This window comes from Coturnix japonica, chromosome 3, assembly GCF_054131305.1.
Source record: "Coturnix japonica strain WE chromosome 3, WE-NBRP24, whole genome shotgun sequence".
Lineage (NCBI taxonomy): Eukaryota > Metazoa > Chordata > Aves > Galliformes > Phasianidae > Coturnix > Coturnix japonica.
This window is the reverse complement of record NC_140665.1, coordinates 27259885-27287461: the sequence shown is the minus strand read 5'-3', so window position 1 is coordinate 27287461 and position 27577 is coordinate 27259885. Positions and strand designations below refer to the sequence as shown.

At 41.5% G+C, this 27577-nt stretch overlaps 1 protein-coding gene across 3 annotated transcripts in view; it reads left to right on the top strand.

Annotated features, from left to right (window-relative positions):
* PLB1 (phospholipase B1) overlaps window positions 1-26415 on the top strand; it is a 79475-nt gene extending 53060 nt beyond the window's left edge. For 2 of the 3 annotated variants that reach the window (XM_085543124.1, XM_015857533.3), the window contains exons 41-58: window positions 15-119; window positions 1850-1945; window positions 3032-3103; window positions 4409-4486; window positions 6056-6116; window positions 6783-6841; window positions 9611-9669; window positions 11361-11404; window positions 12560-12659; window positions 13987-14038; window positions 16018-16098; window positions 17001-17066; window positions 17609-17700; window positions 18693-18774; window positions 20085-20189; window positions 21380-21475; window positions 24952-25026; window positions 25516-26415. In XM_085543124.1, coding sequence (XP_085399250.1) covers window positions 15-119; window positions 1850-1945; window positions 3032-3103; window positions 4409-4486; window positions 6056-6116; window positions 6783-6841; window positions 9611-9669; window positions 11361-11404; window positions 12560-12659; window positions 13987-14038; window positions 16018-16098; window positions 17001-17066; window positions 17609-17700; window positions 18693-18774; window positions 20085-20189; window positions 21380-21475; window positions 24952-25026; window positions 25516-25734 — 1542 coding nt within the window. In that variant the 3' untranslated portion in view covers window positions 25735-26415. The remainder of the gene's footprint in view (window positions 1-14; window positions 120-1849; window positions 1946-3031; window positions 3104-4408; window positions 4487-6055; window positions 6117-6782; window positions 6842-9610; window positions 9670-11360; window positions 11405-12559; window positions 12660-13986; window positions 14039-16017; window positions 16099-17000; window positions 17067-17608; window positions 17701-18692; window positions 18775-20084; window positions 20190-21379; window positions 21476-24951; window positions 25027-25515) is intronic. The other variant, XM_085543123.1, reaches the window with a different exon arrangement.
* The last annotated feature ends 1162 nt before the right edge of the window (window positions 26416-27577 follow it).

The following is a 27577-nucleotide window of genomic DNA, read 5'->3' as shown; positions in this document are numbered from 1 at the left end:
TTTGGCTCTTGCAGCTTGGTATTCAAAGACTGGTGGAGTCTGGCAGATACGACACTCATGACAGTTTCACAGTGGTCGTCCAGACTTTCCTCCACAATCCCAAGATTCCTCTTGATCAGGTATGGTATGAAGAGATTTCTGCATGCAGTGGACTAAGTGCGGGCATCCAGCCTTTAGAGACAGTATGCGCAATTATTTCAACTTGTCATGTGCTTTTCTTACTAGAACATGCTGCCTTTTGGCCCAGTAGATTAGGTTATTTGTTCTTCGTTTTACATATTGTGCTGTTAATGAGTTGCTGTTTTGGAAAATGAATCAAAAGCTGACTTAAGGGGTTGGTTTGTGTGTGTTCTCAAGTTATGTAAATATTTTTCTTTCTCAAAATATAACATGATTAATAAAATGCAGAGATATTTAGTTACAGTTCTTAAAGCAACCTTGCTGTGTTATTCAATGGAGACAGCACTTCGTGTTCTAGAATTTCACTTTGTCTGAATCTGTAGAATGAGTTTACATACAGACTAGAGGTAGTAGTAGATCTTACCTATTATTGGCAACTATATTTCAGTTCTTTGAGTAACCTCCCAGCAAACTATGAACTGGGAAGTGACCCAGACCTTCTCTGAAACTGAAAACTCCCCTTGTTAGTTTCCAGATACAACTGTACTTCTTCATCTCACCTGGAACAAAATACAGATGGGGCAAAATGTTTAATAAGGATTAAACTGGTATTACTGTGATCCTGAAAATGCCAGCAGCAGCTAGTGACTATTTTGAAAAATTCATTTACTGCTACAGACAAAGCTTTTGTATCTGGAAAACTGGTTGAAAACTTTACAGGGGAAGGGGAAGGAAAAACAGGCTTTAATTTTTGATGAAGCTGGCTCCTGTGAAAAGCTGTCCTTAGGGGCCTTAGCACAAAGGTGAGAAACACAGAAGTAAATAGAAAGGAAGAAAAATACTTCTGAACATTCTTGTATAATCCCACAAGCATTAATTCAGATTTTAAGAAAGTACAGGGTGTTGTTTTTTCTTATCTCACACAAAATTCAGAAGTTTCTGAACTACAAACTCTGCCTCTAGAACTCGGCAAAAGATCAAATATAGCTTCAAATTTGGGTAGTAGCTTGCCCAAACACACTGAATCAACACCTGGCCAAGTTTTGAGAAAAGACTGTGATGACCAAAAAGATGTTATTTCAGGAGCTTATAATTAACTTCTTTTTTCAATACTTACGAAGAAGCCAAGTTACTTAAATGTCCAAACTTCATTTCCTTAAGATTCCCTAGTTTCCTCATTAAAGTATGGGTGTGTTCATAAAGGAGTTTGTTTTGGTTTACTCGGTCAGTTTGGCAGCCTTCTCTTAGATGCTTCCTGCTTTTTCTCCTCTCAAACTTGTAGAACCAACACAACTGTGAGAAGGCAGATGGGTTCTTTGTGTTCCTTCTGGTACAGCATCCATAAAATACTCATTCACATGTAAGGATACTGCAGAGCATAATGGTGACTGGGTAGCCAGATGTGGTGATGTGTTGAGGAGGAGACCCAGCTTAATCACAGAACCTAGAGAGAAAATAGGGATCGAACTCAAAACTCTGGTTTTGCTTCTTCCTTGTGGATCTGATATTGTATGTGCATAAGCATTTCTACTTAAGCATTTCTTGTAGCTAGCAGGCCTGCCAAAGCATGCTGTTCATCACCTGCTGCTAATGAGGTGTTTTCCTTTGGAGTGGCAAGGACAAGTAGAATGCATCTTCCATTACTTATTCTGATCCATCCTCAGCAATCCACAGTTGGAACTTGGTGAATTCTTCTGCACTTAAATGTCCCTTATGCTTTCATTTGTAGGATGGGCATCCTGATATCTCCTACTTTGCACCTGACTGCTTCCATCCAAGCCAGAAGGGCCATTCTCAGCTTGCCAAGGCTCTCTGGAATACTATGGTAAGATGACAAGCTCTGCCCACAATGCAATCTTTAGCTTGACCCAACTACCGTTGAAATGTTGTAATAAACATTGCTATGAGTATCTGGATAACTCAGTAACTTGCTAATGGGTCTCCAGTGCTTGTTTGTTCTTTTGAAGTCAGGTGCTCCCACATTTCTGGCTGCTCTCAGCCTATAGATGCTCAAACTTCTTAGAGTCTGCTGGGAAGGGACAGGTGCTGTCAGTGCATGATCTGCCATTCCTGACTTCAGCCATGCAGCTTGAAATCCATTTCACTCATTGCCATGATGTCAGGACACTATTTAATAATGATGATATTCCTATGGTCTTAAATGAAAAACTGCCAAATAAAGAATTGCTAATGGTGTATGTCAGTTCAAAATGGATTACTTAAAAATGTTTTGAATCCTTGTATTGTGAGTGTATCACTCAGAATTAAAGTAGTTTTAATTCAAATTAACTTTACTAACTTTGGAAACAAATAAAATCTAGCAACGATGGGTTGTTACTGATTGCTTAGGCAATCCCATTTAGGTAGTGTTGCAGTCCAGTAGGAGGATTCTGGATGCTGTCTTCTATGTACTTCCAGGTAATGTCTTAGCAGCTAACATGATTGTCTGCAATCATCAAGTAGTACCTCTATTTAAATTTTGTTTAATCTTCTGCACATAAACAGTCTTCTGCTGGAGACGCCATCATGCAGCTTAGCAATAAGAACAGAGGGATTCTTAGCGTCTTCTCTTTTATGAGAGAGAACAGAGTTTACAAGCTTGGCTTCTGGCAACATTCCAAGGAACTTCATGTGCCTGCCAAAATCCTCCTGGAGTTTAAGCTGATCCAGCGTAGCTTTCCACTTCCCATTTTAAACTTCTTCCTAGACTTGCTGTTTTGTTACGCAGTTGCCATGTTCCTTCTGAGTAGCGTTTCAGCCTTGGGTGAATCAAGGTCAGTAAATGCAAGCAGTTTCTTAAAAATCTGAAAGTGGTGTTTAAATTCCTTTGATGAGAATTGTTATACAGATGTAAGATGAACTGAGACAGCTACAGCAGTGTGGGGTTGTTTTGTTTTGTTTTCCCTCCTAGTTGCATCCTGTAGGCCAGAAAGCTGACTCATTTGACTTCGTGACTGACATTGTCCTCAGCTGCCCGACTCAGGTAAATAGTCCCATGTTGTGAAAGCTGGGTATAAGGCAGCTGTACATACCTGTGCTCCCTGGGATGAGTTTGCTGAAGACTTTCCTTCTCTGCTGACCTCTGAATGAGCAGACTTTCTTGCTATATCTACTCTGGTATCCCTTTACTGTGCAGCGAATATTGATAGACAGTGTGCTGATTTGTGTGTTTTAAGTTGTAGCAGAAAATATATATTTTTGAAGTACACAAGCAGCTCAACAGCAAATGGAATATTCTGAATTAACTTTCCCATTAGAATCAATGTGGGTTTCAGGCACCATAGTGACTCTGAAAAATCCCAGTATCTATTATACCTTGAATTAGTGGAAAGCTGGTTTTGCTGACCTGGCCCCTAACAGGGATGCTTTAGGCTCTTTGGATACTTCTGCCTTCATAAAACAAGCTGCTGAACTCATGGTACAGTTGATAGGTATCGGCACGTGGAAATGACCCCCGCAGTCAGCAGTAAATAACTCACTTTTTTCAGCAGTTTCAATGAGGAGACCAAAGAACTGAACAGACTGGGGAGCTGATTTGTACAGTAAGGTCTGGAGACAGTCATTGAAGACATAAAGAACGATTTTGTCTATATTGCATTCATCCTGTTAGAAAGGAAAGATCTGATGGGTTGTTAATCAGCATGTTTAAAAAACAAAAAAAAAAAAAATTAGTTAAATTGATTCTACCTCTTTTTTTTGCAATTTTTTGCAAAATTTTAGTGCTTTGTTAGACCTCTTTGTGGAAGGAATTGCTCTGGAACTGTTCTTACTTGAGACAACTACATATCCCTGCAAAGATTTTTAGCCTATGTGATGTGCCTGTCTTCCTTGATGCATGTTGCTTTTGTTGTAGAGGACAAAAATAACAATGCAATTTGTACAGTCTCTCTCGGAGGGAGGAGTGATTCATACAGTAGTCAGGCTTTTATTACTCTCTGCTGACACAGGATGATATTTCCAGGTTTCTCCAGACTTCACAACAATGTCTTTTAAAGGGACTGAACAGCTAATAAAGGCTAAGTAATTTGTGGAAGGCTTAGGAGAGGAGAATGTTATACAGCTAACCAGGACCTGACATATCTATCGTTTTTACCATGAGAGACTAAAGAGGAAATATTGCTTCTGAATTTTAAGATGTGGAGAACAGTTTTGAAATCCAGATCCTTGTTTTGCTGCTTAGACAACTATATAATTGGTGATATCATGTCTTGACATCACTCGCTATGGTGTGTGTCTCATGTCTATTGCCTAATTTCTCTAACTTTTTAAATTCTCTTCCTTGTCACAGGATAACCCCTTCCTGATGACAAATAAAAATAGCAACAACACAAATCCTCCTGCGCTTCCCACCAGTGAGCCAACAGAGGTAAATGTTGCTTCTTTTGCTGCATCTTAGATAAGCTGTGCAAAACTGTCCCTGTTTCGCTGTTGGCACATCCTTCTGAGTTTATAAATGTGATAGCCTATCACCAGTTTTCAGACAGAAGAGTCTATCTTGCATTGCATTGTTTCCTGTGTAATAAAATGTTAAACACCTCTTGTCCTAAAAGCCAGACAAAATGAATTGAATCAGGTGCAATTGTATTAAAGCTGTTTCCTACATAAAATTGCCTGGAGTGCCTCCTTAACTTGTACTGTAAGTACCTCACAACGTGGGGAAGAGAATTTAGGATGCTGAATCCCCAGATGATCTAAGGAAGATTTGTATGTTCTTGAGCCATTATATTTCCATGTCCTCAGGTAGATTTAACTTGCAGAGGGTAGACGTATTTATTTATAGCATATACTGCCAAGTGCACAGGATGTGATGGAGATCTGTTCGCAAAGGGGTTTATTTTTCATGATGAATGAACAACATCCATAGCAAACTACAGATTAAGCAAACTTTGTGTGGGACTTGAAGAAACGGTGCAGAAACTTGCTCTTAACAAATGGCTGCAGGCATGCAAGGAATGCTCAGCTTTGGTAATGTAGCTATGATTAGAGACAGCAGTCAAAGTTGGCCATGTATTTGGACATACTGGGGCGTCCCTGTGCCTGTCTAAATCGTGAAAATCTCCTTGTGCCTTGAGGGTTACAAAGAGAAACAGCTAATATTGTTTCAGCAAGCCATAGTTCGCGATGTTGAAATGGGTTTTTTAATCTGTAGAGCTAAGTTATACTTTTAATGGTAATCATTATGCTTACTGAATCTCAGTTGCGGTAAGTTCTGAAGTGATAAAGTGAAGGAAAGAAATAGCAGAGAGAGTATATGGGCACCTGCCTGTCTCTCCTGAAAATAAGCTCAGCTTTCTGTTCTAGCTTCTGGAGGCAGCCTTTTAACTACATGGTTGATAGTAGAGACTATTACACTGCTATATAGGAGAACAGACAAATTTATCTTAATATTAAAATACTAACCATGCTTTCTGAAGACCACTGGCCTATGTTTATTTATTCTCTGAAGGATAGCATTCTGCACTCATAGTAATAACTCAGGTTGGAAGGGAACCTCAGGGCACCCCTAGAACAACCTCCTGCTCCAAGGTAAGGTCAGGTCTGAGATCAGCATAAGCAGACAACATTACAACAATTACATATTTTCAAGTGTAACAATGCCACCTCCCAGATCTTGGGTGAAATCTCCAGACTGTAGAAAGGGCAAAAAAGTATCCATTTATGGAACTTTGTTATGGAACTAAATGGTATATTTTGGCTAGAAAATTGCACCAGGAATAATGTAATATTTGAACAGCAATCCACAAAGAGGGAAGGACTCTGATCTTAAAGGTCTTTTCTAACTTGAATGATTCTATGACTGCTGAGCTGCATAGGCACCAAACTAGGATCTATTTTTAAATTTGGTCTTGTTCTTCACCATACAATTAAACCATATATGTTTTCCATGTTGTCTTCTACCCAAAATGTGATGCAGTTGTATTAACTGTCATTTCAGAATTGGGGCAGTGACCTGTCATGTTCTCAAAAGACTCCATCCAGTCGTGTCCCAACATCAGGTGAGAATGGACTCATCAGCTAAAATCCTGAACAGGAAGGTTATTGCCTTGTGTTCTTGAAACAGAACCTCAAATTCTAGATAGAATGGGAACAATAAAAACTGATATATTGAACTGCAAAGTAGGAAAATCCATCCTGCCACAGACAGCAAGTTCTACAGTGCAGCAGGTGGATAAGTGCAGTCCCATTTACCATACATATATATCGTGTATAGCGATGAGACAGATTAAAGTGTCTAGGTAGGTTATTTGCTCAGTAAGTTTGACCTGCCTTGCCTTATCAGTAGTGTAGTAGCAGTCTTGTGCATAACTGGAAGGCATCGTGGGCAGATTGCTAATGGGAAGTATTGATCTATGACCCAAACCTTAAAAATAAACCCTGAACATATCCATTTTCCTTATTTATTTTTTTCATAAGGTGACACTTGAATAGTTGTTCAAGGTTCATTTATTTCCTTGTTGGTTGAGTAAAATGTTGCAAACAAATGGCAAGAGGTTATTATATGTTTTGCCTGGCAGAAACGTAGAAGTTGAAGCACTCTCTCCTTAAAAGTCTGTAAAAATAACATCAGGTTGAAACCAAAGACTTGGATCTTGACTCCGATAAATAGCATTTTATGTCAGTTATCAATTACTATTTTTTTTATTATTCCTACTCTTTTCTAGTACATGAGCTACAGCCTGCTGACATCAAAGTCATTGGAGCATTGGGAGATTCCCTGACTGTAAGTACTGCTATATCTCCAGGTTTAGAATGAGAAGAATAAGTGTTGATTTCTGCCTCTATGTTATGGTTATGTCAGTCATCATCAGATAGAAAGCAAATTGTTTTGTCTGGCAAAGAAAAGCTCATCTACTTGTGTCCCTTTGCAAAGACATAGCCTAAAGGGATATGAATGACACTGGCACTGACAATTGAGTAATCTAGTAATGAATAATTCAGGCCAGAACAGAAATTGGATCACACTCTCTATTGCACGCAGTTTATTCAAGTGTTTTAGGAAAGGGAAATGTCTGCCTTATAGTAGCAGTATTTTCTGACCTAAGAAAAATGAATTGCCATTTTACATACAATGAGAGGTCTTGATGAAATTTCCTAGAGAAATAACTGATTACAGACCAAAGTGTTTCTCACTTGAGATAATTATGACACTTCAGTATATCAGAAGTTTGCTCTCAGATGTTGTTTGTTGGGTTAATTTTAATTTTTACTTAGAACTATGATGTATTTCATGTACCAAGAAATGCAAACTGAAAAGAATAGTCTCAGAAAAGAAAGGCCCAAGAATTCCATTATCCTTAATGGAATATTTCTGATCTGTGCTGAAGTTTTCTGAGAAAGAGTTTCAGAATTGCACAGCGCTACAGAATTGTTCTGGCATGGAATGAAGGCAGATATTGGTGTCAACATGAGTTTTAACTCCTGAGCTACACCTGTCTCATTCCAGCAGCTTTAGTTCCTGCAGTGTTCAGAAGGAGCTGAATGGACTACAGCTCTCAAATGATCAGGCTAATTGACATACATGTGTGTATGTATTCCTAATCAAAGGGTCCAGACTCTGTTCCTTGAGGTTTTTGTCCCAACAGCAGAGAAAAGCAGTTTTCATATTGCCATTATTCATGCAGTTCTTCATTGCCATAGCAAGGTGCAACTGGATGGGATGTAGTGTTGGTTGAGAGGCATGGAGAGAGAAGACAAAGAGAATATTTCTCACACATAAGCACATAAATAACATTTTGGCATAGCCAGCAGAACAAATACTTTATACTTCATCCCTGGTACAGAGGAACTGTAGTAAAGATCTGTCTTGGTTCCCTAACACATTGATTTTCCTCCTGGTATTTCCTTCAAGAGCCCTGTATGCGGTCAGTATTGATGGCTTTGTTGATATCGTGATGTTGCAGCTTAACCCAGGAGGCAGCTAAATACCACAGAAGCCACTTGTTCATTTTCCCTTAGGAAATGAACAGGGGGAGAGAGTTGAGAATGGTATATGAGAATTTGTCTGTTAAGAACAGTTTAATAAGAAATGAAGGAGGAGAAAAGAAAATAGAAAAAAAAACAAAAACAAACAAAACCAACCAAGTGATTGGTGTACAACGCAATTACTCAGCAGTGCCCAGCTGATGCTCAGTCAGTCCCCAAGCAGCAGCAGTGCCACCCCAAATGAATCCCTGAGTTTTATGGGACAGAGCCATGTGGTATGGAATATCCCTTTGGCTAGACTGGGCCAGCTGCCCTGGCTGTAACTTTCCCAGCTCCTTGTACATTCCCAGCTCCCCAGTGGCAGTGCAGCTCAAGGAGCAGAAAAGGCCCTGACTGTGCAAACACTGCTCTGCAACAATGAAAGCATCACTGTTATATCAGTGCTATTTTCATCTTAAAACACAGAACCGTACCAGCTACTATGAAGAGAAAGAGCTCTTTATCAGCCAAAACCAGAGACGCGTGGCTTTTTGAATAGCTCAAAATGAAGTGAAACCATTAATAAACTAAAAAGCTGCAGAATAACCTATTTTCATTATTGCTGTCGTGAAAGTGAGTCAAGCTGCTGACCTTGCTAGAAGATTTTGAAAAATAAAATAATAAAAGCATTCTATCACAGTCCTGTGAACACTCAAATCTATCACCGTGTTCTTTGTTCTGGTGACTTCCCCCCATACTAAATTGTAATAAAGTTCGCACTGCAGGAAGACTGTTCTCAGCCCAGATGCAGTTGGAGATTAACGAAACATTGAACAGTTTAGTCACGTCACTGGCTAGAATGCATCTGTCCAACCTCTCAGCCACAGTGCGTGGTGAAAGAGATAGATGTGCCAACATTTTTATCTGTATTGGCAAAAATACAAGATAAAAATCCTGCCTACATCTCACGAAGTCTGTGTGTTCAGCTTCCAGATTGGCTCCAACTGAGAAAAGTGGATTGTGCACCAAAGATTTGTTTTCCTGGCAGTTTAAAAAACAACCTCTCTACTGATTTATTTACTGTTAAAACTGGGGGTTTTTCAGCTATTTTGTTTTTTCCTGCATTATTAAGCATCCCAACATCAACTTTCTTCAGGACATGCCGGAATGAAGCAGCTTCAATCAGAAAAATCCAGACAAATACAAGGCTGTAGATCAGAACCTGGTTCTCCTTACTTTGTTGATACTATTATGAGAGTTGTAGTTCCCAAGACCTTACAGTCTGATGCCCACTGGTTGGACTGTGTTTCCCTTGCTCCAAGGTCTGCTGTTTAGATGAGCTGCCTTCATACATGAGGATAAGGCTATGAATTTGAAGCACAGGAAATGTAGGACTACCCATAGGCCAGTGTGTGCTGCTGAATAAGGACAAGGAATGCTTTTGCTGTAAAGGAGATGCTGGAAAAGCTTAGCTGGATTCAGAATGATGTTGCTAAATTTCTTCAGCGTTTTGACACTTTCTGTTCTACCTGTACTTACAGCACCCTGTTCTAGTATTTTGTAAGTTATTCTTTTCATCCCTTTTCAGACTGCAGTAGGAGCCTGCACAACTGACCTACAAGTGGACTGGAGGGGATGTTCCTGGAGGTAACTGTGCTCAGTTTTCTCTCTGGTATTTTCATCCTCAGACGCAGTTGTAAGTGTGGGTCACCTGGTTGTGTAGTTACATCCTGAAGAAGATGGGAATGGGGTATATCAGACAAAGAGATGTACTGCCACAGGTTGAGCAGCTAAATTCTGCTCCTGTTAACCAAACTCCCCTCTACAGAGAGTAAATATGGGGGCAGGTCGCTGAGATCGAGTATTGCTGGGTAAGGGCTTGAGAAAGTCAGAGTTGGAAGAGAAAGGGAGCAATTTTTGTGGTGCTGGGTTTTTGTTTGTTTTTCAAATGAGAACTGCCTGCTACCAGCAGGGTCCTGTGCCTCAGACTATTGCTGCTGTTGTGATAATCCAAAGCGGTGTTTAATGCTAGAGAATCTGTGTGAGCGCCCATTAGCATGAACGCGGTGAGAGCACCACATGCATATTCAGTGAAGATGTCCCAAATAGATTTGCAATTACAAAGCAAGCAATGACAATATATGCTAGAGTAGATGTGAATTTCAGTGTCCACGTTAGAGTGGAAGAAAACTGTCTGCTTCATACAGGCATAAGTAAGAATGGTAGATATGATAAGCATGTGCATGAATACACTCCTTTCTTCATCTATCTTTCTCTACTCTGTGCTTCACCCATGTTAGGGCCTGACAGAGGTGGTGTAAGGGAACACTGTCTGTACACATAGATGTCTATACACATTATTTGGGTGGTAGTGATACCAGTTGTAGCGATACTGTTAAGCTTGCTAATGCTCATCGATGAACAGCCCTGTAGTTTGTGTAGAAAACAGAAAGAATCTGTGCCCTTGTACCAAGCAGATAACGATGATAAACTGAACTCCTTGTACCAAGTAGATAAGGAAGTTCTACTTGAATCAGCTGATTTTGTGAAAGCAAGTATTGTGCGATCAAGGCAAGGAGCTAACCAAGTGTGTGTAAAGACTGGGTTCATCTGGCAAACACAGTAAGGAAGGGTACTGACTTCATCTAGAATGTCTCAGAACCACCACCATAAAAAGAGCTTGTGTAACCCTATGTTAATGATTTTGGGGGAAGTACTGAATATGTATGTACTGCTTGGGTAAACCTTTGTGTATGTAACTCAAGTAATGTATACAAGTTGAAGATCTTTTGTACCAGGTATGCACAATTAGATGGAAGGATCCATTTGTGCATCCAGCACCGAGAATAAAGAATACCCACTTTCTAACGCTCTAAGCTAGCTTGAGTTTTAGAGAGTTCCACGATCAACCGATTTATGATAACAGTAGAGGCAGAGGCTTATTTCATTATCAGCATTGCAAAATCCCAGATGGGTAGATAACGAACATTTAATGCAGTCTGTCTTCTATACATAAATGCACACAAATGTATTTTCAGCAGGGTCACATGCCTTCTGACAATGGGTGCTCCAGCATGTTCATGTGAAAAACTGATTCTTCCTGTATGCTTCACTCCTAGTTTATAGGCATAGTTTCTATCCTAGCTGAAATCCTGTTTGATTTAATCTGAAATCTCCTTTCAGTACCTTTCCTGAATTCTTAACTTGTCTTGTGGTTTTACTGTCCTAGTTCAGCCTGGGGTGAGTATCCCTTCCTGGGCTTTAGCAGCAATGTATGTTGACAATAAGAGGGTTGCAGAATTATTGCTACCCAGTAATTCTGTGCTTTCCCTTTGTAGCATCGGAGGTGATGGCACCCTGGAGACCCAAACCACTTTACCCAGTGAGTATCCTGATAAAATGGCATGAGTAAGGGGGAAAGCACGTTATTAGTCTGAAAGCAGTCCAAGAGGATGTTCAAAAACATCTGGAAATGATCACACTTTCCTTGCAAACGATGGGCATCCCCATCCATTGTGAATGGGAGCAGCTCACTTGACTCACAGCTGAAACCCAGACTGACCTTCCTAGCTGCAAAGCTAATTTAGCCCCTCCACATTACAGGATCTGCATGTGGCCAATGCATCCTTTTGACAGAAATTATGAAGAGTAAATGTACTGTAGGTGGCAGGACTCCATGGCAGATCAGTCCCTTCTTCATTTCATTGTGTTTTCCAGTCACCAGCTGTAGTGCTCAATGGCTGTGGGCAAATGAAGGTTTATGAAACAATTAGTTGTCCATTTAGTAAAGATCATTGGCAAGGTTATGATTTCCTGTTGGTTTCTCTCAATGCTTTCAAGCTGCTACACTGCACTAAAAAAGTCTAAAAATACTATACGTCCCTCATCTTAGCATTCTGTGTAACCGGTCCCTGTAGTTGCCATAGAAACCACTAAGTGGTCAGTGTGACCATAAATTAGAGGGGAATTGGTTCACAGTGGTTCATCTATTTGTACGTGATCTGTGCTGTGGAACAGGCTGACAATACCTGACGCTGCTTGTAACAAAAACCGATATGCTTTGTCTTGTGTCATGAACACCATGCTTAAGGAAACACAGAAAATGCATTTCGTTATGCATGCAGCATTGTAAACGAGACTTTATAAAGAGGTTTCAGACGGCACTACAGACACAGTAACAAAAGCAGTTTTCAGGCATCGCACTTTGCTGCTGAGGGTTTCACTGAAGCCTATAAACATGAATGGCATTCACTTTCCTGCTATAAATATTATCTTAATGAGTAGATGGGGGACTGGGAGAGAGAGGGTCATCTTTGGAGCATCTGCTCCTGGTATGTGAAGGGAAGTTATCATAATTATTCTGGCACTCACTGTCAGTAACAGCGAGTTCCCTAGGACCTGGCTGTCATCGGGGCCACCAGGCCCTTCTCCTTGAGGCCACAGGGAGAAATACTCGCAGTACTGAAGTCTCCAAAGCAGGTGTATCTACTGCCAGTTGTACCATGGATAGTTAAACGTTGTGTCTTCTCTTTTTAAGATATCTTGAAAAAATTCAGCCCAAACCTCTTTGGCTTCTCCACTGGCAATAGTAGGGAAGCAGCTGGATTCAATGCTGCAGAGAGAGGTGCGACTTCACAGTAAGTACGACTGAAGCCAAGGATGGGCAAAGGGGTAGGAAAGAACTGATGCTCTGGCAGATTGTCTTTGAGCTGCGTGTAATGCTGAGTTAATACCCACAATCTGTATGTAATGCACATGTTTCTGTGGTCTGATTTCTGATTACATTTTTTTTTTAAGATAGTATTTTATGATTTAATTTTCTTCTTCTTCTAAATCAGAGACAGAAATAGAAACATAAATAAGGCATCAGCTCAAATATGCTGTACAGAAGACAAATGAAGAAAGGAGGTTTCTATCAGTACATTTTTTTGCTCAGCCTGCAGTTTGCTGCTTCCTCATTCACTTTCAGTTTGTTTGTAATGAGAAGAAGCTGATGACCCTCTCAATTATTCCTTGATTTCTGGGAAATGTGCCTCCAACTAACAAATAGAAACTCGCTGTCACCTAATTGCACTAAGAGCTTTCCTCGTTTGCAGTGTAAAGAAAATGAACCAAGTGAGCATCTGGAAAAAGAATCTGTTTTCCTCTTGAAGGAAAACACTACTAGTCTGTTAAGAACAAAAACATATGAGTTTGTATTGCATAAGCTGTGCTTGCTCTGTGGGTACTCATGGAATTTATTTTCAGGACTTTGTGACCCCTTTAACAGCCATCAAATTTTCTGCAAAAGGGTTTCAGGGTAGCAAAGACTGTGTAGCTCCTGTTCTGTGAGTGACCTGAGCTCAGCGTGGTTCTGGGAGTGCAAATAAATGTGGCTATGTTTGTGTAGCTGCTGGCAAAATGCGGGACAGGATTAGCTCAAGTGCAATCTCATCTCAGTATGTCAGGAGCTCAAGTCTCCAGCTGTTGTCTCAGCATGGTTTGTGCTTTGCTCTATGGATGTTGCATCCTGCACAGATCTGAGCTTCAGCCCCGTGGTTCCCCAGCATAAGCAATATTCTCCAGACTAGTGGTAGGAATTGAAGGCCAAATCAGGAAAGTTGATTAGGTGCCCAGCTTCTGTGTAAACATTACTAGATGTCAAAAGGAATTGTGCAGCTAAATATCTCTGTACATCTGGGCATTAGTGTTTTTTCTCCCAATAAAATGCACTTAATCTGCTCTGAGATGGGAAGAAGCCATCCCAGTTGACTGCCACTTGGCAGCTGTCCTAGCTGAAACCCTTTTAGATCAGATAGTTTGTGCAACTGTTGCTGCTCTGGTCACTACTCTTCCTTCTGAGGCATCTCTTCCTCTGTGTGGGTTTCTGCCACTCGTAGCATTCCCTGAAATGAGGAGTGCAAGAGAAAATGATGATGAGCTTTCAGAGCATGCATCTAAAATCTTTCTGTCCTCTTCCTGTAGCAATATGCCAGCCCAAGCACGTGAACTGGTGGAGCTAATGAGGAGCAGCTCGGTAAGTAGATTGCTCCTAAGAAACAAAGCAGAGACTTCAGATTTGAACCTCAGTGCTCCCATGATGCCAGTTCAAGGGGCAACAGAATAGAATAAGTCAGTGTCCTCTGGTGTGTTTTCCAAGATAAGCAACTAAGGAACAGTCACTATCATCGAAAGATTAGAAGTTACCTATGCAAATCCACCCAGATAGTGTGCAAACACAAAGGGCAGCAGCTGATGCATCTGGGAGTTGTGAGAATGGTAGTGGGGAGGAGGAGGAGATCTGGAGGCTGAGTGAGCAGCAGCATTCACAGCGGAACTCATAATGGCCAAGCACAGTGTCGCTGGAGCAGGGGCCTAGTGACCAACATCAGCCACATTCTTTGCTCTGGCTTTAGGTCTGGGGAATGGCAATACTGGGGAAGGGGAAATGAAATCCTCCCAGGAAACCCCCTGAAAAAGGCATATGAATCATTGGTGGCTAAAGTCCTCATGGTGGAGAGAATCCCTGCCACATCTCAAGCTTCTAGGGAACTGGTCAGGGATGTAGTATTGTGGACCAACACGCTGTTCCTGCTCCACTGAGGGCTGCAGAGGGCTTTTAACACAGTGGCTGGTGCTGAAGTTTGGGGTGCGTGGGTAAAACGTGGGAGAAAGCTGAGACTGTCCTGCCCCAAGCGTGGTCTGAATTTGTTGTGGTAGTGACTGTCAGTGTGATTTGTTGCTTCATAGAGTGTCCAGTAAGGGAATAAGAGAGCCTGGTGCTCCTTGGCTCAGACTGAATGGGAAAGAAAGGTACTGAATAAGCAGGATTTGTCAGAGCACTCATCCCTGTGTGCCAGCACTCCTGATGGATGCTGCGTGCTCACCGTGCTGTCAGTTACTCTGCACTACCAAATGTTTGGCACTGAAGGGAGCTGCCGTGGCTCTTTAGCGAAGTACTACAAGGCTCTAGATCTGTTTTATTCACTGCTATTTATGCATCTTTAAAAAGAGGGGGAAAATCCCCGCCACGCTCTGTGCAATGATTTCGGAGCAAAGCGTTGCTTGAGGAGGAAAATTCAGCCCCGTGGGTGATTCCCAGGCCCTTTCTCTATTTGCGGGATCCTTTCGCAGCTGTTTGTTATGTAAATGTACCGCTCTAAAAATAGCTGCCTTTGATTCCTTTCTTTGTTCAGAACCTACAAAATGTTTTGCTGAGCTCCAGCTCTCAGCAGCGCCTATTGTCAGCGAGGTGACGTGGGTGCTGCAGCTGCCCTTATATGAGCTCGGTGAAGTCACCGGCCTCCCGGACTCTGCTATTTTAATCCACTTTCTGGTCCCCGGGGTGCCTCTCTCCCTGCCTGCCCGTGGAGCAATGCCTTCTCAGCTGGCAGGATCCCTAGCAACTCACTTTCCCGGCTCTCGACAGCCACTCCAGCAACCCCAGCTCTGTCTCCACGGTGCCCCAAACCCAGTATCTGTTTCAGCACACCTGCTGGCACATCTCCATGCTCAGCTGCCCTGATGGTTCTTGTTTTCTGAAGGGGATTTCCTTACAAAAGCCAAGGTGAGCTGCAGCTAGACTAGCAAACAGTTCTCATGTTCCCTCAGACAGATGCTTGTCTTTGATAGGACAAGAGGGAATGGCTTTAAACTAAAAGAGGGGGGGTTTAGGTTAGATGTTAGGAAGAATATTTTTACTCAGAGGATGGTGAGGTGTTAGCACAGCTGCCCAGAGAAGCTGTGGGTGTCCCATCCCTGGAGGTGTCAAGGCCAGGTTGGATGGGACCCTGAGCAGCCTGAGCTGGTGGGGGGCAGCCCTGCTCACAGCAGGGAGCTGGAAATGGGTCCCTTCCCAACCAATTAAGGTCCCTTCCAACCTAAGCCATTCTGTGATTCTGCTGTCTTCACTCACTGTGCCTCTTTTGGGCTGCTCTGCTGCGCAGTCTGTACCTGCTCTAGTCCTGCAAGTGTAAGCGGCTAACACAGAAATCTGTTTATTTTATGTGCCACCAGAAGATTAACTTCAAGGAGGACTGGAAGCTGATCACTATCTTCATTGGAGGCAATGACCTGTGTCAGTACTGCTTGGATAAGGTTTGTATCTCTGAAGCAGGCATGCTTGTTTGGGCACTTGGCAGGAGCCCAGTCCTAGAAATTTAACCTTTCTCTCTCTCCATGAGCCAAAGCTCCTCTTTGTTTAAAAAGCACTTAGGACTACAATTCCTTTCATCTGTGTTGTATATGAAAGAAGTACACAGCTTTTAATTTTGAGGCACTGCAGGTCTGGAGTAATGCACAATTTAAGCAGCAGCAATCTGCCCCACACTTAACAAAAGTGTAAACCAAAGAGCTCTTCCAGCTTGACTGGACAAAAGCACTCAAGAAGTGGGGTGTCTTATGTTTGTTGTTACAGGGACACAAGTGGGCTTTTATTCTGGAAAGTGTCTCCATGCAATTACTATTGGAGATGTCTCTTTCTTGCTTCAGAGTGACACCAAATGAAGTAACATCAGTTTATGGTGGAAAAAGATCTCATATCTAGCTGGCAGTGCTCATTCCCTCTGAAAAGACAAGGTTCTCATAGCACACACTGAAGTCTTGAGCTCCATCTCATTGAAATTACTGAGGATTGTTCTCTCAGTTTTGGTCTATTTCCTTCAAAGACTGCTGAGTGGAGTCTTCGTCCCGGTGGCTAAACCTCTATAACCACACTCAGAGTCGTTTTGCCTATGGATTTTGTTTATTCATTAAGGAAATATTTTGCTGAGATCTCTTACATACCTCTAGATTTTCTGTAGAGATTAAGTGAATGTGTTTGTGTTCCTGTGGCACTGTGCAACCTGGGTGCGTGTGGCAGTAAACCTCTTGTTCCAAATATATATCTGCCATCAGAAGCAGAAAGCAGAACAGGGACTCCATTGTGTGGATAAAACAGTCTAAACTTCTGGGTTTTTGAAAGAAGACTGATCTTGCTTTGTTTTATTTTAATTACATAGGAAGCTTATTCAGTACAAAACTACGTAAAGCACCTCCAGGACACTCTGGATATTTTCTACATGGAGGTAAGCTTTAAAGATACCCCAGCAAACTATGTTCCTGGCAAGCACGTTTGTGTTCTTCTCACCTCTGGTAGACTTTCAGTGATTATGTTTCATGCAAGATTATCTTCCAAAGAGCTGAGATCATAACGCAGCACTGAGGAGCATTCAAACAACTGTGTTAGATAATGCCCTGAGAAAATGGACTGTAGTTTCAGGACAACTGAGCTTCATGGTGTTTTTGCTGTGGATGAAGCATATCACAGCATTACTGCTGGTGCTGATGGCTGGACCAACTATGCAAAGTTTCATTTACTCTACAGAAAATGGAAATGCCCCAGGGAGTGAAGCAGCATTTCAGCTAGTTTGTACTAGCTGCCAGGAATTTTTTGGCTGACATCCACTGTATGTCTCCCTCTCTTTATACATTACCTCTGTACATGCTGTTGGCTGCAGTCAGTGTGGTTCTGCACTGACTCACTGACCTACGGATGGCACTTCTTTCTCCCTTTGTAGTGGTATCATGTTCTCTGACTCGGTATGTCTGCTTATTATAATCCCTGCAGCTCCCAAGAGTCTTTATCAACATGGTGGAGATACTTGAGATTTCTGGACTGCGTCAGGTGGCAGCAAGCTCTTCAAAGTGTGTTTTAACAGAGTAAGTGAACGCAACAGATCTTCACATTTAAAAGCCTTTCTTTTTTGTTTCTGTTTGTTCTAAACTGTTGCTGCAGTAGGGATAGCCACGCCATTCTGAACTCCTTTTATTGCTGCCTTTACATGAATACACTAGTTCACATTGAGTTTCTATTGCTTCTTCCAATACTTCAGCTAAAGGGCATGCACCTGTAGGCTGTGGTCAGTCACTGCCTTCTTAGCTCTAAGGCAGAATATCACAGCATAAATCACCATGCAGCTGCCTTACTGCTGACCTTGGTGCCTTTTATGCCTACCCATTAGCTGCTCAGCAGCTCAGGCTGATATCCCTGATGCCTCTCCATGTATTCAGTGCTGTATTACCAAATGGAGGAGGCCAAAATTATAACTCTAAGAAGACTGTGGGACTTGTTTTAAGAAGTAGCCGTGCCTTCAGAGGAGTCAGTATGGATGTATTTTATGTCCATGTAAAGTGGGTGTATGGCTCACTTTATAACAAAGAATGGAAGATGATGCCTGATAAATTCAAATGAAATAAGGCATGGATTTTTAATGACAGAAGTGATTAACTACTGGAACACACTAGAAGGAATATTAGTGAATCAACTGACTTGCTTGATGTTCTCATATTAATTCCTTCTTAGAGAATACATTTCAATGAAGCATGAGTTACAGCTTGATGTGAGAGTAAGAGAAGGAAACACAGTAGTCTGAGGAGTCAAGTCACACAAATGATTTATTTTCTAAACTTCTAGACTTCTGGACCTCTCCTACACCTATGTGTAGGGTGTTTTTACTCAGACTTAGTGGCTGTGGCAGGTGTTCAGTGAAAATTTTTATTTCCTGATGTATCCACATCTAAGTCAGCAAGGAGGTTCTCCTGCCTGTAAGCTTTGGGCAGCTATCCTGAGCTTCTTGTACCAGACACATTACTGAAGTGCTGCACAGACTATTCTATGTTGGCTTTTAAATTCAGTATTTCTTTCATTAAAGGAATCTTTGCCCATGTTTCCTAAACCCCAAAGAAAATTCTTCTGATCTACAAGAAATTAAGAGAGTCAACAGAGATTTTCAGGTAACAATTTGATTCTGTAACTAGTCGTCTTCATTTGTGTTTCTTTTTTACCTCTTCCTTCAGTCACCTTTCTTTCACTCAAAACCTCAGAACTGAGAGGAGTGATTGGGGAAACAGCTTGGCTACAGTTTAATTAAAAGCATAGCCTGCAAGCCGATTAGCAGCAGTGCAAGACTTTCTGCCTTAACGTTTTGAGCTTAGTTCTGAGCTCAGCTAGTTGTGTTTCCCATTGCTGTTTGGACATTTGGAAAGGATTTGCTGGTGACGGCTGTTTTGTTGGTGTACATTCATTACAAATGCAATGGATAGCTCACAGGAGTTGACATGCTACTGCAAGGATAAGAAATTAACTTCCATCGTCAGTTTTGTCATCACACTTGGCAAAGGAAATGAATTAAACTAACCTGATATTCTTTTCTTTTACCATAGGCTGAGAGTTAGCGCTCAGCTTGCTATGGGGCAACTCATTATCTGAGAGTACCTTTTCATAGCCTCCAGCTTAAGATTCACTCCAGTTTAACAAGGCCTATAAATAGCCATTGGAACAGAAGATTTTTCCGTCATTAGTTCTGTGAATGCAGGGATCGCTATCAGATCACAGTATGTTCTCCAGTCCTCCTGTTCTTTCTATGGCAGTAGATGTTGTCTGTTGGATCTCACAAAGCTCAAAAAATCCATCTTGGAAAACACTCACATAAACTGACCCATGTGGACATTTTTCTTTATTAGGGAACTGGTACTAGAGCTGTTCTGGGATATAACCAGGACCTTTAGTGTTTATACCCATAAGCTGGAAAGTATTAGGAAGATAGCTTTATTATCTGTATGGCAGTGTGTATGTCTGTAGGCAGTTTTCAAAAGTAGCAGGTGTTTTTCAATGCTTCTATTTTATTTTACTTCCAGTACACCTTTCACATGTTCCAAACATCTCAAGTTCATGTTCCCAATCACCTGTCTCTTCTAAGAAATTTGGCCTTTTTCCTTTTTCTAATTCTCTGTACTTTTTTTCTTCTTGTTCTTAGGAACTATTGATTTCTATAAGATACAAACCCCATTTTTTTTTGTCAAAATTAAGCAACTTCACTTTTCCAAATGTCTTAGCTTCTCCACATTTTTCTCATGAAAATCTCTCCCAAATTATTTTCTTTGCCACTCTCTGAACCTTTCAGTACTATTTAGCAGGATTTGTATGAAGTTATGCCAACCTATGCTGTAAAAAAATGTAATATCCATGTTTTTACAATAGCTGTTAAATGGTAGATGATTCTTGCATGTAATTTTCCTGTTTCCAACCATGTAACTCCCCACAGGCTGAAGCCTTACAACTGGTCAACAGCGGTCGGTACGAACAGCGTGAGGACTTTGCAGTTGTTGTGCAGCCGTTTTTCCGAAACACCATTTTGCCTCTGGACAGTGTGAGTCTCATTTTTCTTTTCCATCCTGCATGGACCAGTATCTTCGTATGAATCCTGGTCAGAACCATTCAGTTTTGCATATTACTCATCTTTTTGTTATAGCATCCTTATTTGGTTTTGCCAGTCCAAATAACGGTCACAGTTTTAGTAGTAATGAGGTGTATTTTCCTTAGTAGTGACATTTGCCCCTGATGGATAATCCCCCAGTTTTTTATATTTTTCTGACATCCAGCACAGATTTGAATACCTGAAAGAATCCGAATAGTGAAAGCTTATCCAGCAAAGATAAGTAAACAGTTTTTTTTAATCTGTTCAAGGTAGAGTGTGGGTCTATGGCTGGGTCCATATAAGAGCTGTGACTATTGGTTTAACCATGAGTCTAGATTTGTTATGGAAGTTACTGTGTGAAGTTGAGCAGGATGCATTACACAGGAGATCTCAAAGTATAATAATATGTGCATAGTTATGAGTACCTAACTTTGTCTGCAGTGTCAAAATGTGCATAGATTGCCTTTAGGAAGTTCACAGAATCGCAGGGTTTTGGAAGAGTCCTCTGAGATAAACTAGTCCAACTCCCTGCTAAAGTAGGTTCCCTACAGTACATTTCCCTACAGGAAAGTGTCCAGGTGGGTTTTGGATAATTCACAGAAGGAAGCTCCACAGCCTCTCAGCAGCCTGTTTCAATTTGTTCCCACTGCTCCTTCTTTTGTCACTGGGCACCACTGAAGAGCTTGGCCCCATCCACATGTCTCCAGCTATTTTGGTATTTATAAGCATTCATAAGATCTCTCAGCTTCTTCTTCTCCAGGCTGAAGAGCCCCGGGTCACTCAGCCTGTGACCCTCCTCTGGAATCTCTCTAGAAGTTCCCTGTCTTTCTTGAACTCAGGAGCCCAGAACTGGATACATAACTCCAGTTGTGGCCTCACCAGGGCAGAACAGAGGGGAGGGACCACCTCCCTCAGCCTGCTGACTCTGCTGTTTGAAGTGAACCCCAGGATAAAACCAGCCTTCTTGGCTGAAAGTGCACATTGGTGGCCTATGGGCAACCTGTTGTTCACCAGGACACCCAGGTCCTTCTCTGCAGATAAGTGTGAAGTGGACATGGCAAGTACAGTGCACTTTCAGATACAGTATATCAAATCTTAACATGTGAAATGTATTTAGGATTTTATTTTGCTTTTTATTGCAGAATGGCAAGCCAGATCTGAGTTTCTTTGCTGCAGACTGCTTTCATTTCAGTGAAAAAGGCTATGCTGAGATGGCTATGGCTCTCTGGAATAATATGGTAAGAGGCTGCTAAATAGATCCCAATGTGTTTGTTGTAGGAGTCCCAACAAAAGACTGTGAGGAAGTATATTGGTGTGAAACAAAACAGCAAACAAGATGAAACTGTTATTCTAACGGGAGGAGGACTATTGAACTCTGAGATCCTTCTTTGTCTGCATTGCTTGGGAACACAACTGACAGCGGTTTTGTTGCCTAAAACAGTATAACCTTTTGCTTATCACCTTTGCTTATGAGAAATTCTGAGTATTTCACCATACTCTGAAGAAAAATTCCTTTCTGCTTTGGTTATTAATATACACTAAGGCAAAAATCAGCCCAGTTAAACATACAGTCCTGTATGTTTCCTGGAAAAGCCTGTTCAATGAGCTTACCTTTCTTCATTGACATCTCCTAGACTTATTATGAAAACGCTTGTGATCGATTTCTTCTTTTTCCCTACCATTAAAAGTGTTGTACCATCCACTCAGATATCTGAGGCAATCCTGTTAGAGTCACTGAAGCTAATGGAGGACTGAAATCACACCTTTGATTCCTCTGCTTGCAGTCATGTTCCTTCTGTCATTTTGAGGGAAACAGTTTTTGAATAGTGCTGGCACAGTGTATAAGAAGCATATGCTAGACTTGGTAACTCCAAGGTAACAGCCACTTTTGGAATGATGTTATTTCCTATAGTCAAAAAAAGACCATGATGCTTTCATGCCACAGCAACATTTCCTCTTCTTGTCTCATTAACACAAGCTCTCAAACACATTGTGCCAGCAGAAATGCTGTGTCCTGGTTTGTGCAAGAAACAGACATACATGGAAGAGAAACTTTGCATTTTAAGTAAAAAACTGAGCAAGATAAGGAGCTTACAACGTACTCCATAAGGAACTTCAGCACAAGGACAAGGACATCCTGGGCAGAAATCTGTGCAGTTGCTCACTATAACACAAGCTGTTAAGTCCAGGGTTATGGAAAACAATGTGTGTGCTTGTGCTGAGTAATTGATTTGTGCACACAACAAATCTGGCCTGTTTTTCAACATCAGGCTTCACTGTGTTGGTCTCCAGATGATGGCAGCCTAGTAGGATGCTTTGTATAGTAGTCCTAGCAAGGCTCACTGTGGTTCATCAATCCCCTGGCAAATGTAAATAACATTCAAGTAGTGCATAGCTGCAGATCCAAAGAAAAAGAGGCAATATCTGGGCATGTGGTAGCCTTAACTTGGGTTTGTTGCCACATGATATTCCTATTAGGCGTTACTCATTCCTGAATCACATCAATCCTTTTTCTCTGCCACTGGAGTTTTATTCTGTCCAGGCTGTCACTCATTTCCCACATATAAGAATATTGACACATCTTCCTACGGCATACTGGGGATCAGATTCTTAGTAATGTAAACTCTTCACTTCCACAGAGCTGTCAATTCATGTTGATCAGACTAGTTCCTAGTGAAATCTACTTCTTGTAATACATCCCTTCTTTTCACTCTCTGTCCATGTATGGAGAGGTTGTGCAAGCTTACTGTAAGGCCGTATTGTTTTGCTGTTCCCTGAAGAGCTCAGCAAGAAGTAGGCTTATTGCCAAATGACATGTATTCTTGTCAGTCCACACAAAGGGCTAGACTGTGCCTGGCCATTCTGTGGGTATAAAAGGATGGAGATGGCTTAAGGAGCCTCTTCCTCACTCTGATGCTCTCTGCCCTTTCTGCCTTATGCAAAGCAAAGTGTACTCTTTATACCTTGTGAAGTCAGAAAACTTTAATCTTAACAGTCTCCTACCAGTCCCAAATCTACCCAGTCAGTCCCCTGACCCAGGAGAAGAGCACACAGACAGTGTGTTTAGTTTGCATTATGCCTCTGTGTTTGCTACATGCTACCAGAGGATCTGCATGTGCCTTCCAGAAATTGCGCTGTGCATTTATGGAGATGCTGTCATCTTCAGAACTTAGAAGATGATGCTCTTGATGTATGCATCACATAGAACCAAAGTGAAAAGGATGGGCTATAGAATTCTGCACCTTATTTTCCTTTGCCTGGGTGTTATGCCAGACCCCTTGTCAAGTGTTCTGGCACAGAAAGTGTTAAGTTATCTACAACTAACCAGTCACACTGCAGACACAAAAAGTGAGCCACGTATGTTTCAAATAATTGCATCAGAACTTGAGTTTTTCACTATAAATGCAATGAAACTAGCAAATTCCACCTCCACAACATTAGCAAGAAGGCAGAACAAATGATTAGGACTCATAGGTGTACAACAGGACCTCATGACAACCAGTAAAACCTTACCCTCTGGTTTTCTTCTCATATTCTCCATGCTTCTTAGATTTATTTTCTCCTCATATCTTTAATACATGAGGCATCAGCTTCTTCATCTTGTGTTGGTTCATCTCTCCCCTTTGATTTTTTTTTTTTTTTTTTCTGTGTCTATTTCTATTTTGTACTAAGAAACCAGAGAAATTTTGGAATTTTACCAAGACGTTTTCTTCATCTCGTGTTGGTTTCGTTAGGGTATTGTTTCTCTCCAGCATACAGGTGACACTCTAGTCATGTCAGACAGTAGATGCGTGTACAGATGACAGCAGCAGCAACAGCTGCCCTCAGTGCTGTATACCCAGAAGTGCTGGGTGACAATTCTGCAGTTCCCTTTGGGCCAGCCCTCAGGTCATTGCTTCAGGCAAGTCCATACACAGTTGTAAATGCTTCAGTCAACATGACTGATCAAGCTTCTACTGGTTAGCTTAACTATGGTAACGCATGGCATGTGCACTCCTAGCCATCCACAGGTACTGTGCCATTAGCCTGGACATATTTTATTTTGCAAGTGAAATGGGCTCAGGGAGAGCCTAGGGTCAGTTAATACGGCTTAGCTGACAACCGATGATCTAAAAGGTTCTATTTAATTAACTTCTTGCAGTCTGGTGAACTTGGCCTTAGCTAAAACTCCCCGGGGATTTCTTGTCTGAGTGTAGACTGCAAAGGGTTGTACTGTCTCCTCCTGCCTGTGCAACTCTGCATCATTTCTAGAGGCACTTCCATCACCATGACACCTAAGCTGCTTTCTTTCAGTACCGTGCTTAGTAATGTGACTAACATCTCTCATGCGATTTTTTTTTTCTTTGTGGTTTATACTGTCATTTGAGATGTCCATGTGGGAGAACTGGGTGTATAGTGCACTGCTTTGTTGTAGCAGAATATTTAAAGTATGCGGTAGTCAGAGCTATTTTCTCCTGCACTCGGTGTGAAAGCAGGAAAGGCTTCTCCTTCAGTTTGCTTCCTGAGTTCTTTTTCTGCAGACAGTGAGTTGGATTCTCAATGTCTTCAGCTCCTGAGTGTTAAAATGTTTGGAAACTCTCCTATGATGCACCTTCTCCCACGTTTCTTCATTGCTGCAGGCACCATAAGATTGGATAAAAGCTTGTAGGCACACAAGTCAGGAGTATGAGAAGAAAACATCTTCACTGCTTACTATTGCTTTTCTCTTCCTCAGATGGAACCAGTTGGTGAAAAGCAGACTTACAACAACTTTACCTATGACAGATCGAAACTCAAGTGTCCAAACCCTGTAAGTAAAGGCCGTACTCTCCTTTAACCACATTTATTGTTTTCCTCTTTTCCGATTGTTTCTTGTTTGTTTGTTTGTTTGTTTGTTTTTCAAGAATATCTTTGTAAAGGTTTTAAATAGCAAAAAATAAGCTGCTGTTTATTACACTCTGGGAATTCTACAGGTTTAATGCCATAGATCTATCCTTACTGCAGTGGAAAGTCTCTGCTTTGAGCCAGTTTTAATGAGTGTACATATTTCCATTTGGTTGTCTGCAGCAAACAGATTTGGAAATGGAGCCATCACTGATGTTTCTGAGGCGGCTTCTCTTTTTCCTTTGAGGAACTTCAGGCCATGGGGCAGGAAACAGTTTGGGCTAAGGCAGAAGGCTGAACAGTAGATTGCTTGTCTAGAAATTGACTCTCCTCTCTGAGAAGGGGGATGTTATGCTGTCTGAATACTGCCTGCTATTTGTCTGCGGTCAGTAAAACCTTTAATCTCCCTTTGTAGGAGAAACCCTTTCTTTCCACACTGAGAAACAGTGGATTCAGGAATTCAGCTCTCAACTTGGAGAAGACGCAACCTTCAGTCCCCTACTGGGCTGTCATTGTGGCGGCAGTAGCTGGAGTCCTGGTGGGTTCTTTGCTCCTCTGGGCCGTGTCAGGAAGAGCCAGGAGACACCGATGTGAGATTGATGCAGAAAAGAACATGAAAACGACATCTCTGTAAAGCCAGTGGAGCAAACATCTGTCTCTGCAGAATTAAAGAACAGTTGGACGTTCATCAAGCTTCATTTTTAGCCCAGGAATTTTGGGACCCACTGCTATTGATCAGAACTGCACTGTAGGTCTAGCAGCTGCAGATCAGTGAGGTGAACTATGGAGTTCAAAATGTTAAAGCTTTTTCATGCTGGGATGTGTTTCTCAATTTCTTGAATAGTACATAGGACTTACTCATGCACCTTTGCACCTTATTTGTCCCTTTTTCCTGCAAAACTCTGCGTATAAAAGTTAGATGTCCATGATTGTGACCTGGTGTTCCCCAATGGTAAGGTGTGATAAAGAAGAAAAGTAGCAATTTCACATGTTAGATTCCAGTCAGATCACTGTGCTGAAGGCACTATGGTCATACTACAACCTACAGGGAAGTGCAACACCAAGGAAACATCCTCTAGCACCTTCTGATCAACCATGTGACAGAACAGCCTGGCTTACGTGGGACCTGTGATGTGTTTAGTTGTCCCTTTATTTCATGTGCCAAATACTTTTGATTTTATTGAAACTAAAGTGTAGTTTGTAATGGTGTGACTTTTTTATTTGCTTTGGTTTGGTGGGGTTTTTTTTGAGATTTCTACATTTCCATTCCAGAAATGCAAACAAGCTGAAAATTAAAACTGTTTCAGGGAAAAAATAAGTGTTCTGGGTTTCATAAATCTAGTTATTGCACAAACATAGAAGGTATTCAGACTCTGTTTCGGTTATTCTTCTGTCCAAGATAAAAAGAGATGGATGAAATACAACGTGTGCAGTCAGGAGCTGTAGCTCCATTAATCCCTCCTTTGATCTGCTCTCAAAAGTTGGACTATTAGTGGTAGGGTTGCTGTTTGCATAAATCAGATCCACAGGTGCGTCTGAGCACAGTGGCTATATATGCAGCCCCAAACAGAGATACATTTGAAATGCAAAACAGAAGCACCTGTATCTTGTTGCAGTGTGGCTCACGCATAAGCTCAAACAGCTCATCTCTGCTGCTCTTCCTGTCCCCATCTTCAGTGTGCGTCATTAACCATTTACCTGATGTCTGAACTGCTGGTATTTATTTAGTTCAACTATTGGAAGCAAACACAGCCTTGTAATGCAAGACATCTACTATATTCCAGCACATTCCACAGCATCATTACCTCAGACATATTATATGGTGCTGAGGATCTGAGCAAATATCCCAGTGGGTCATGAAGGTGACAATCTCATTCCTGAATGTTATTCTCACAAGTCTTCTAGCCACAAGATTGTGCTGCAGATACTCAGTTTCCTGAAGCTTTATGAGAAATGCTGCCTTTACTGAGGCTTTTGGGAACTGAGCCTGTTGAGCTTAAACTATCTTGGCTCTGTGCTGCTTCTGCAACTGGAGCCTTTTCCTCTTGTTTCTCTGGGTGCAGCTCTACTACACTATTACAGCAGGAGCACATGGGAGATGGAACTGGAAACTGTGTGCTCCTTATTTAGCCTGTGGAAATGTTTTCTGGCATCTTGCTGGTGTGGACCGAGGAATGTAATGAACTGCATGGGCATTTCAAAATACAATTAAAAACAAAAAACAAAACAAGCAAGGATCGTGCTGTTTGCAGCTGTTTCACAAGCAAAATTATTTCCTTGAAAATACCGATGCCAAGCACTCATTAAGTAGAGGAAGGATTAAGTTGAAATGAATGACAAGTTATTAGGTCCAGATCTTTGTCTGCATTCAGAGTAGCATTAAATCAGGATCTGTGCATCCTGTCTGCTAGTTGTCTGTTTTCCCTCTTTCCTTAATAACACGCCCTTGGTTTCATTGCCCCATGGCATGTTTCCTT